At 39.2% G+C, this 12,688-nt stretch overlaps 1 protein-coding gene across 1 annotated transcript in view; it reads right to left on the reverse strand.

The window, feature by feature from the left end:
* Positions 1-12,688, reverse strand: part of ctnnd2a (catenin (cadherin-associated protein), delta 2a) — a 272,893-nt gene that overhangs the window by 226,282 nt on the left and 33,923 nt on the right. Inside the window, 1 exon segment of the mRNA XM_059326789.1 lies at positions 7,543-7,673. Within this exon segment, the coding sequence (XP_059182772.1) occupies positions 7,543-7,671 (129 nt within the window). The 5' untranslated portion in view covers positions 7,672-7,673.

Below are 12,688 nucleotides of genomic sequence, written 5' to 3' on the forward strand. Positions count from 1 at the left end.
TGCAGAGACACATTCTCGAGCATAAGTCATCCATGGACACGGGTTTATACATCAGACTAAAAACCACATGCACACACATGCAAAGTACTGCAAAGTGATACACTCTGCACATCCGGGGTGTTGAATCTGAAACATGTTGCAAGGCTGTTAAAGGTTTCCCATAACTTTAAATTCAAAGTGTGATGCTATATGTATAATGTACACATTAAATGTGTTTCCAAAACCAATTATAGTCTCGTCACAGTGTCAGCCAATTCCTAGTCTCACTTCTTTTTTTTTTTGCTTCTCTGCAGTGTACTAACCCCCCCTGTTGTTTTAGAGCTTGCCACTCCCACCTACCCTGCAGTACCCCTTGTGTTCCTGCCATTCCCCCACCCACACCAGTTCTACAGCTCCAGCAGTAGCAAATATTCCCACTTCCATCCACTCCTCACCATTCTGCTTCTGCCTTAGATTTCAAGCCATTCCCTCTGACTATTATGACCCCATGTCTGCCATTTGAACTCCTACTCTCTAGCTGGATCCCCCATAGGATACGTTTGCCTCACCTCCCCTGCTTGCCCAGTTTTGACTTTTGTCTGTTTTTGACCCTGAACAAGCTTGAACTTTTTATTTTAGCAGCCTGGTCTCAGAGTTGTGCTTCTGGGATCAAACTTGTTTTTACTGAGCCTTTATACCAATGTTCAAATATTAGCGGCACATTACCCTAACAGCTACTGTGGGACCGGCCAAAAAAATGAATCACAGAATATAGATGTAACACTATTAGCTATCTGTGAGCTAATAATTAAACTACTACATTAACATATCCTGAATTATATAACAATATTTTAACACTTTTTCAAGAAAAATAAAGTCAATTTCCGAAACATCAAAGTCCACATTGATTAATCTCAATTATTAAATATGAAATCAATTCCTCACTCTCTGTCACTGTATTGACCTCACACAGGCATAATCAGTCATGATACATCACTTAATATTTCCCAACCATAATTACACTGCTGGATTACTCTTGTGTCCCAGCACCCTTTTATTGCATGCCCTTGAGAAATCATGGAAACATCAGTGATTCCTCTTCACAATGAAGTAACAATATGTAAAATGACAATATCAAACACATTTAAATGGTGCTTGCATGCATTATCACAGGTGGGAGTATATAATTTTAGGTTAAGGAAAATAATGAAAATACATTGTGGAGAAGCACTCAGAAAGAATATGAGTAATAATACAGTCAGAGCTCCTTTCTGAAATAATAACTGAAAGCTAATAAAAGCACAAAATAATTACTTAACCAGTGTGAAAGACAGATCTCTTTTCATTTGATGAAAAACACAGTATTCTAACATAAAAAAAACTCTAGTTATGTCTCAGATCTAAGGGAATATTACTGACTAGAATAAAAATATTCTTCTAAAAGATTTTTTCCTATGACTGCTCAATAACTTATCACTTAATCTGTTTTTTTCTGGCTCTAAAGAGAGCAGAATTGTGCACCAACCCATATGACCATGATCTTTCAATAATAGAAAGCCATTTGAAAACAATAAATTGGCTAGAAGAATACAAAGCATCACCTCTTTTGTATTTTTTTTCAAGAAAGATTAATTGGCTGCCGGGTGTTTGGAACAGCTTTCATTAAACTCGTTATAGGTGGAATCATTAAATCACAGTATTAGCCAGGGATAAAGCACAACATGAACAACATGCAGATTATAATTTAGCGAGAAACAAGGTTAAATTGCCAGGGCTTGTTCCAGAAACAGAGCAGGACATTAACTCCGGCTAAATGAAAATATGCAGAAAACTGATAGATTGTCGAGCGAATCAGCACCGGTTAAATGGGTCTCTGTGGAGCTCTCCCGAGGCAAGACATGATGCAACGTAGTGCAAAGCATCTTGAGAAACTCAAATGGCTCCAACGGCAGCACAGAAGCTGTTAAATATGAAAAATCTAACAGGCAAGATAGCCAGTTGACATTTATCTAAGAATGTGGAGATTTTGCATGAAGCACATTTCCCGTAGAGCTTTCTGACTTCCAACATTCAATCTGACCTCTTTGCGGACTTTAAATGGGTAACTTGTCGTTACGTGCTGTGGAAACGAAAGTGACATGACTACAGGGTATAATCTTTAAAAGGATTGATAAATATCAGGCCCTACATAACCTTAGAATCATTTTTTATAAAGCGCTTAGTGCTGTCAGTCATAATTAGGTGTGATACCAGTCGCAAGGCAGTTATTCCTTTTGATGTCAAATGCAGCATTTCATTTTATTCTGTCACTTGTTTTTATGTTGCTGAGTCTATTTGGTGTTTCCCTGAGAGTGGCTAATTTCACTCAGTCCTGCATTAACACTTACAGTAAGAGTAGCCTACTCATGAGTGAAGCCTTATTGCAGTCAAGTGTATTTTTTGCTTCAAAACTATTTGTTTGCAGCATTTTTATTCCTCATGGTATAAATTAGAGCCCGACAGATCTATCAGTTGTCAGATATCGACCAATATTGGCCTATCAAAGGCATATATATCAGCATTGGTGTATATACTGTCTGATATCTGCCGTTATGAAAACTTTTTTTACACAATATATAATGCAGAAAATGTTGCTTGCCATGACTGAGAAATTGTGTTAACTATTATTTTTTGAATTTTTTTATTCAGCAATTGACTGAAAATGAACAGTAATTATGTTTATTTAGCCATTTATTTTATTCCTCTTACTCTTTATTTTATGTTATCATCTATAGAATTGGCTGACAGTGTAATGCATTGTTTGCACAATGTATTAAAATGTTAAATATTATTTAATAAAGTTTTATGTTTGAGAAAGTAGCTTTCTGGGTGCATTTGCAGAGTGGTCCACATAAAAAAGGTCTATTTTCATTCCAGTTACAACCAAATAATAACTATATATAAATATAATATTATATATATATAATATAATATAATATATAATAATAACTATATTGCCACAATACTGGTTATTTATCTGCTGAATTTCCTCCTCTAAAATCAGTATCGGCATTGTTCTCAAAAATCCCATATTGGTCGGGCTCTAATATGAATAGGTAGACCAAAATCAGCCCCATTTATTATGCAGTTACGGACATGAGAAAGCAGGTGCCCAGTTCAGAATAAAAGAGAAAAGATTAACACCATAAACGTAATATTCAGCAGTAGAAACATACTTTTATCACCTCAGTTATACTAAGATCCTTGAGGTTTGTGGCTTTTCTGGACCACTAACTGACAAAAACATCAGCAAGTAAGCTTCACTCAGCTTTAAAACATCCCTTCATAAAGCTATGAGTGGCATCATGGACAGTCTATGCTGCCATCATCTCCATACACTAACTGAACACCGCATCAATTAACTGTGAAACTACTTCCCGTTGTAATTGTGCCTCATTCTTGAAATCATTTAATAAACCCCAGGGCTACCAGCGCTGGTTGGAAATCATTTCACTAACATGAACATAGCACATGTCACGTTTTACTTAACTACCAGCAACACACACACACACACACACACACACACACACACACACACACACACACACACACACACTCAAGCAGACAGATGGTGTCTACTAAATGGAATCCAAGCCATGTGTGTATCCTCGACGGGACACCACAGTGGAGAGAGGTGTATGTGTTAGGCATGATGATGTGCCGCAACGGGAGTGGGCATGCTGGGTTACTGGAGTAATACATATGCACACACACACAAACACAAAGACATACACACCTGGACAGAGAATGTCAATGTGAGAGAGCGGGAGAGTTATATTTAGAGTTAACCTTTTTTCATAAATTAACATCATGCATCTGTCACACACTTGCAAATACATTCTCACACACACACACACACACACACACACACACACGCACACACACACACACACACACACACACACAAAACACCACACCGCACACACACACACACACCACACCGTGTGCACACACACACACACACACACACACACACACTAGTACCCACAAAAAGCCACAAATGGTGGACTGGGTAGAAATCAATAAATACGTGTTCTATATTCAAATTATGCAGATAGAAAGACATATCAGAGCTGTAATACTGGCTTCTGTGATGTCCATACACCAGTTATTATGTGCAGACATTAATGTGACAGTATTATTCATGAAATCTTGTGGTGTTGTGCAAATAGACCTGTTGAAGGCAAGTGTATTATATTAACACTTCCTTATCTACAAGCAACTCTGTGGGACCACAGACTGAAGAACGACTACAGGCAGACTAAGAAATCTTGTGAAATTCTAGCACCAGGGGGAAAGTACTTTTTCAGTTGACAGCAGGAATTATCAGTATGTTTGAAGGAGTTCTTAGGTTTGCTTCTTTGCAAATGTTGATTTAGATGATTTTTTACAAACAAAATCATTGCAATAAATGTGTTCTTGTCAGTCTGGCATGAAGACATTATGACAACAGGACTTGACACACAGCTCAAATGTGCCTGGCAATACCATTTGTGGAGAAACAACTTGTTTGCTTGCCCTTTGATCTGATGAATTGATTATCAATTTCAAATGACTGTTTCTAAAACATTACTTATTATATTACTAACTCATCACGTCATATGCAAACACGTGGTCCATTGAAGCCTTTGGTGTCGCTTTTTTAATGCACTGGGTACCCCTTTATTGTTAATTTTAGACGTTCATAGCTGCCTGAAGAATTTAGGTGACCAAATAAGTCCATGGTGGGAGGAGGTCAGGGTCGATGAATGGGTCAAACAAATCAGATTTTCATTTAGAAAATTTGCTGTTTGAGTCCTATAACTTCCACCCAGGAAACTGCTGTTTTGAGTCTTGTATTAAAAGTACAATTGTAATGGCCACTTAATCCAAAGAAATGGGGACAGTATTTCACCTTGTGCAAATGATGCATGATTTACTAAAAGCAGTGATGATACTCGACAAGACTGTGTATAGTTTGGCGAGCTTTCCAAACTGTCTACACCCAAACTGATAATCTGAGTTTAAGGGTCTGTTGCAATGGACAGGTCCCTGAAGAGTTTGCTCCATCCCTATGAAGATTACTTGTTCCGCCCAGCACACAGAGAACCACAGCCAGGCAGAGAGGAGACACAGGAGGATGTGATGTAGAATCAGGCATGGGGATGATACTGCATGCTAGCTCCACGACAAAGTAGGATTGCTTTTATGCAGCCTGGTCTCAGGTGCCACCATAAGCTGTTCATATGGTGGTTTGTAATCCATAGTCTAATGTCACCCCACCTCTCATGTTGGCCAGAAAGACCCAGTATGGGAGTTTTATGCGGTCTCTCTGCCGGCTGTTCTCCATGTGCTTCGCTAAGCGAGTAATCTCTCAGCCATTGCAACAGTCTAGTAAACACAGAATCGAAGTTTGTTCGTTCACATTCTGTCATTTCAACTATAAATTGCAAATTTAAACTGTCAAGTAGTTTTGTGTGAATTCACAATGTTAACCACGTCTCGAAGTCTACCCTGCACAGTCAAAACTGATGCTAAAAGGGCCCCCTGTGCATCAATACGTTTCCCCAAGTGACCCTGAGCAAGCTTCTGCATGCAAGCTACATGCTTTGTGTGATACCAAAGGAGCACCTGGAGGTGAACAACTTTGGCCATATGTAAGCAAGGGTGTCTTACATCAGGGTGAGCAGCTCTGAAGCAACTGATTTAGTTTTGTTCTTTTTGTTACCAAATATGCCCAAAATCCAGCTGAGTCTCCCATGAGAGAAAAATCAGACTGTCTAATTTACTTCTTGAAATGGCATATAAAAATGTTTGAATGAAGTAAAAGGATATAAGCCCCACAGTGATAGAGTAATATATACACTTTATATATTACTGTGGGTCATAAATCGCTGTGGGGTTTTTCAACTTCAATGTATGATGTGGATCAGTAAAGCTGTATGGATCTGACAAATTCAAGTATGCTTCAGTAATTCAGTAATGTTGGAGCACAGACACATTTTCTGATGTGAGAAAAAATATATTCCAGCAACATTTTCCCTCCAAAGTGCTGCTATGTAGAGCTGATTAGGCTTATTGTGCCATAAAACTAATGTCTCTCAAAAACCTGGATGCAAAGGCATTCGTGTTGCCTTCTGATGACTTGGAAAAGGAACTAATTTTGAATTTTCAGAAGTTTTTCCCTCAGGGGAGGAGTCTTTAGAGCTGCTGCACTGCCAGGGAAAATAAGGCTTCAACAATGGCAACACGTCTGTGAAGTATTCCCTTTTGAGTAACTTCTGTACATTTGCACTCCCAAGAATAGGGGGAGGGTGGGAGTGCTTCCGGGTTCAAATCAGGTCCAAATGGATCTAACTAAACCATGCATGCTTCAGTGATTCAGTAATGTGAGAGCACTGAGAGCTTCTCTAGTAGAGACAAAAACACAAATGAATACCATTTGCAAGGGAAAAAAAGCTTAAATTGCCATCAGCACTTGTCCTTCACTCTGTAAGGGTAAATGGAATATTGTGTGGTATTGAATTAAGGAGACGTTCAGAGTCAATGTAGATAGGCAAAATGATAAATCTATGGTGTATTGCACTTGCTGATGAGCTAAATCCAAATGAAACAGAATTCCATTACACAAAGGAATAAGTCCAAGGCTAAACACAAATCAGAAAATGCAATTAGTGAGAACTTGAGGTTTTTTTCAGAGGGACTCTCAACGTCTTTTCATTGTGCAAAGGTCATGCATATGTTTGTGAGGTTGTTTATTTTATACTTCATTAAAGTGTAAATTAAACAGAGATGTACTGATTTAATTGTGCAAGCTTACACAACACACACAAATGCATGCACAACAGTAACCAAGGCTGCTGAATGTGATGTTTTTCTACAAAACTCCCACTTGGACACATAAAACTGTATTACTCCAATACACAAAGCTACTTCCAGTCGTTCCCTTTTTGCTGTCTCTTCCTCTCCTTCTCAGTCCAACATTTTAATTCAGTGGCTTCCAATGGAAAATTATTATTGTCCTGCACCCAACTCCCTCCTTTCTCACAACAAACCAACGCACCCACAGTGATTTTCACATCCCATCTGCCCTTTCTTCTCTCCCCTCTCAACAGAATGTCCTCCTTTCTTTCCCTCTTTCCTATTCCTCCTGCTAACCTGAAACCCAGCAGCCTCATGGCTCAGCCTGTCCTCTTCCAGCGCCGCAACTACTTTCCATCGCTCCCCGTCGAGTAATTGCCTTGATTTTAATGACTTTTTCAATTATGTCTACTTGGCTACAGCTCTCACCCCGTAATCTCCATCATTTCCATCCATTACACTCTCATATTCCCTTGACACCAATCAATCTTTGGTTTCTTTTAAACACTTTAAAGCGCCAGAGAGCCTTTTTCCCTGAATAACAGTGACAACCTTCTGACCTGCCTCATAGCAAGCTGTTCCAAGGGTTGAGAAAATAGCAAGAGAGGCAACCAAAAAAAACCTCTCTATCAAAGTTAACACAACACAGGTTTGGCATGTGTGCAACACACATGTAGTTCCTACCTGCTCTTTGACAGAGGCGAGGATGGAGGAGGTCGTCTCTGTCTCAGATCTGTCTCCATTGGAGGCTGGCATCACAGGGGCGACCATGGCCCCCTTCTCCTGCTCCGCAGGCTGCTCTGGCACCGGCATTGCTAATATGAACAAACCCACACAAAGAAAAAGCGTGATTAAGTAGCTTGCAGTTTTCAAAGTACAATGTTTATGAAAAAATAAAAAAAGAGACATGTAAAATAGGTCACATCAATATCAATCCAGTTTTAGTGCCTACAATCAGGACTTCTACTATGTTTAAAAAGAGGAAGCCTCTGCAGCTGCCTTGCATCTCATCCAATCAATTCCACTTTGATTTGGAGAAACACAGTAGTACTATTACAGCAACAATGTAGGAGTCCTTCAGTGATTGCATGTTTCATAGAACATTCCTCATGTTGGAAGACCATCATGTGTTAAAAGCAAGAGCTTGCCTATGTTTGTACTCAAGATTATTCACTCAATATCCTCAATGATCCTTTACCGCATATTCAAACTTGGGTCGCAGATTGGAGAGAGGCGGGGTACCGTGGACAGGTCGCCAGACAGATCAAGGCAGACAACATTCAAAACTCATTCACATCTACAAGCAATTTATGACAGGAGGAAGCCAGAGATAAAACCATGCTGACACGAAACTCCACACAGAGAGTCAGAGTTGATTGAGCAAATACAAATTCAGTTTTCCAAAATTTCAATACAAACAGCACTTATTACTACTGATTATTTAGAGGTTTTCAAAATGAGAAGCGAGTCACTCCAGTGAAGCGCAGCTCATGGAGGAAATTAAGGTACTTTAAAACCCTTACAGTCCAAATTCAGATTCCTTCATTCCAGTCAAATCTCAACATCAGACAATATTTGTAGATTTGATGACTCTTGAAATTGACCAACTTTTTTTACACAGGTAAATGGCCATAAAACAGCCTAGAAACCATAGGCTGGACACATTTGCTCCTCCAGAATGCCTGGGGGTCAGCATGTTTTTAAGCTTTCCTTAGTATCAAAGTGATGACAGTCTGCACATCCAGGTAGATTTGCTACTTTCGGCACACAACTCAAAGGCAATATCTTTATCATTACACCCCCAAAGCATTATGGGATCTGTAGCTCCAAAACTTTGGATTATCTACCAGACAGAAGACAAATAATCATGTTTAAATATCGGGCACCATAGTTTTCTTCATAGTTTACACTTTTACACATTTACAACCAGCTGCGTTTTCATGTATCATGTACTTCTGCTCAGTCACAACCTTTTTTTTATTATATTTCTTTAATTTACCAGTGCTGAGGGTGCTGCTGCTGGTTGCTGCTGCTGAAGGGCCATCCTGTCAGGCTGGAGCAAAACATGCACACATTAAAGTAGTGCTGCTAAATCCAGGAAGTACCTGACCAGAATGTACCAAGGGACTGTCACACCATGGGGGGGAATGAGAGTTTTAGTTTAGAAATGTCTATTTTTTTTTAGTTAGTTAGTTTGTCTGTGCTTTGTTTTTTGATAATTAAAACATTCTCTCATAGTCTTATTGTCCAGTTTGTTTTATTTGTACTTTTGTTGGTGGTGTTTATCTTTTTATTACCCTCTGTTTAAAATATGATGAAATCAGCCACTATACACTGTTTGAATGAATATCACTATAAATGTCAACAATCACAGAGATTTATTAATAAAGTTTTGAGAAAATATACACTATCTGTCAAGAATAAATCACATTGTCACATCATTTCATGGAAAGAGGTAAAAAATATTTGTATTCCAACTTCATGGGCGACTGTGTATAATTATTCTATTTAACATTCTTTAACTTTTATACTTACTCTTTAATCATTTAACTTTCTCGTCTTACAATGGTGTATCACCAAATCAAATACCTGTTTACTCTGTATGCTTGGCAAATAAACAGATAATGAACATGCTTTGGTCATGGTAACATTGTGTGTCCCTGAAAGTGCTGTCCCATTCCTATTTGTACCATTTTGAGCCCTAACAACCACCAGGTGTTTCCAGTTTAGTCTGTTCAATTTGATTCATTCCATGTAAAGTTTAAATTAGCTTTGACTGAAAAGAGAGTGAGCAGAAAAAGGCCCTTGTCAGGTGGAATCAATCCTTTTAACATGTCAGTCAATCATTGTGCCCAACAAACCTGAGTCTGCAACACTGTGGATGCAGTGTGCTTGAATGAATACCAAAGCCTAGACTCAAAATTATTAGAGTAATTAATCTGCAACACACACACACACACACACACACACACACACACACACACTCCCACACACCTCACCTGTGTTCCTGCCAGTATGCCCCTTCACAAATAAAGGTCCTAGTGGAGTCGTTAAAATGTGATGCCCCACTTATCACGATTTTAATTACTTTATTCAGGATACAGGAAAGTGACATGTGTCTCTGACGAGTTAATTTGAGATGAGACTCTCTCGCAGGTATTCAGTTAAAAAAACAAAAGCGCGTCACGTTTGGGTCTCCGTCCGTCAAACGCCACATCACCAACTAAAACAAATTAACATCAGTTTTGCTTGGATAGATCTTTCTTTTCTCAGTGCTGCACTTCATCAGAAAGGATGGATACACTAGGAGTGACAATTGAGGCCTGATTTCATGCGAGTCATCTATAAAATGGAGAATGTATTTTTGTAACATTCTTTTTTTTTAATTATCAATAAAAGCATATTTCCCGTCTGAGCTAAGAGCACAAAGAGAGATAAAATCATAGAACTCAGGAAGCTGGAGTGTGAGTTTAAGAGAGAGCAGACCAGAACAGAGCATGGGGGTGGGAGCAGCCCTGACTTCAGTAGAAGAAAAAAATGAACTGATTGTTAGTGGGATTTGCTAGCTTTGGTTCAACATGTCTCCAGTGCATTTAAAGTCATACAAGTGATTTTTAGTTTTAAGCTGTTTTTTTTTTTAGAGCAAATATTTACAGTCATGTCACTTAGAGCTAAACAGACATACGTTGAGGGTATGTGAGCCATTAGCGTCACGCAAATCTGCTTACAAAGTCAGTGAGCGAATCCAGACAGCCTGCAAATCAAACATCCAGTCAGTTTATCAGCCAGTCAGCTAGCCAGCAGACAGACAGCAGGCCAGACAGGGTGGTGTGGGTAAATAAAAGATGCTCGCGAGATGGCCCGCAGATGGTTATTTTCACTCTCACTGACAAACACCACGACTGTGTCTGGCATCTCCCCTCCTGAGTGGAGATGAGTCACCAGAGTTTGGCTCCTGAGCAACCAGAACCCCAGCAAAGACCATATCACACCAGCTGGCTGGCTGCCGCATTTTCTCTTGAATGAGCCAAATGTGGAAGTCAGTGGGAAGAGGAAAGATTCACCTCACCTTCTTTGTGGAGCCGTGCAGTTGTTTGCTACAGTAATACACCTCCGGCAATGAAGTGGAGCCCTGAGCTGCCACTACAGTATGAACCTATGCTCCATCAATAATTTAATCTGTGGCTCCTTGGCAATTGCTTTTTTGCTGCGGCGGTTTTGGTTTTGGCACTGCACTGGCACACCTAAATGGAATGTTATTAGTTACACACTTTTTTGATAAGTCACAATGTCTGTTCCCACTGGTTGTATGGCTGTTTAACACTGAATAAATGTAGAGGAAAAACTAATTTATTATTGCTTTCCAAGTTACTGTTGTGTATTTACTCACACTGAGGAACAGGTCTTATGGCACTGGCTCATCAGACAACCCCTATTATCCCAAAGCTTTCTGACACTATATTCACATCATTCAGCAAACTGACAAATACAATTTCATTCAGTGAGCGAAGCAAGGTTTGAGTGATTTCGATAAGTGAATTCTTGTCGCCAAAGACTGAATTACCTGAATCATTTCCTAAGAGGAAAAAAAAAGAATCCAAACCCGGCAGTGATGCAATTTTTCAGCCTCTGCATACAACAATACACATCATTGTGAACCATTTATTGTCCGAAAAAGCAAGTGATCATGTATAGAGAGACACAGACCCTTTATGATTAGTGTCCAGACAGGTGCTGTGTTCAGAAAATTACAAAGTTGGCTCACTGTTGGCTGCTTCAGAGATAATCCCAGTAACAACACATTGGCCATCAAATGTCACAATACTCCAACACCCCAATGTTCTTCCTGGGCTATTGTCAGCAGGCACAGCTGAGCTGCTATTGAATAGATGTGTTACGTCCTGCAGGGTACAATGTAACAGGAGCCTCAGCTTAGAACAGGCTTTTATAGCTCTGGGGAAACACTTAATTGCAGCGCATTCTGGCTGATTTGAGTTGTGCGCGGCTTCCCGTTGAACTGAGGAGGAGCGACGGCCTGACATTTCATTTGGCTCCGGCCTAGATAAGACATGAAAAGCTCAGACATAGTCTCCTGTTTCCGACAGCATAGTAGAGGTCCTGCGTTTAGCAGAGCTTACACAAAAAGTAAACAACAAAAGAAAAACTCTCAACAGGAAAAAAAATTGCACATCACAGTTTGACGTTCTGCTACTGCTAAATTCTTCAGAAGTTTACAGTGTGCAAAGAAGACAAGCAAACTACTGTACACCTTGCAGGCATTTATCTGCTACTCAGGTACAACAACCGAAAATGTATGTTGTCTTTAAAGGATCACCAAAATAGATTATTTATTGTACACAGAAACTGTGGAAACAGACATTATCGTGGAAAAAATAACCAAACCAAAGCTTAAAATTGGGATATTTCTGTCAAAATCACTTTATTCTATGTGTCTCATTCAAACGTTGCTAACAAAGAAACTGTTTAGAATAACTAGATAATGTTAAAAACATTCAAATTCTCCACTCTCCAATACAACTGAGAAACTGGAATTGATTTTGCTGACATGAAAGGAAACGTGAAAAATATTCACCGAAAATCAGATGGAACAGCAGGCTGTTTACACAGAGCAGAGAGGAGAGGACAGGAGATGTTGCAAGTAGAGCTTGTAAAAATGCAAACAGTTCAATATGTATAACATGTGGATACTAATTCCAATATTCATGGCAATTGTGGGCACTTGGAAAAGTGTTTATGTGTATGAATTTCATTTTATTCCACTTTTTGAAAAACATTTATCAGAGAAATTAAACTTGCATCTTTTTTCTTT

This window comes from Centropristis striata, chromosome 23 (genome assembly GCF_030273125.1).
Source record: "Centropristis striata isolate RG_2023a ecotype Rhode Island chromosome 23, C.striata_1.0, whole genome shotgun sequence".
NCBI lineage: Eukaryota > Metazoa > Chordata > Actinopteri > Perciformes > Serranidae > Centropristis > Centropristis striata.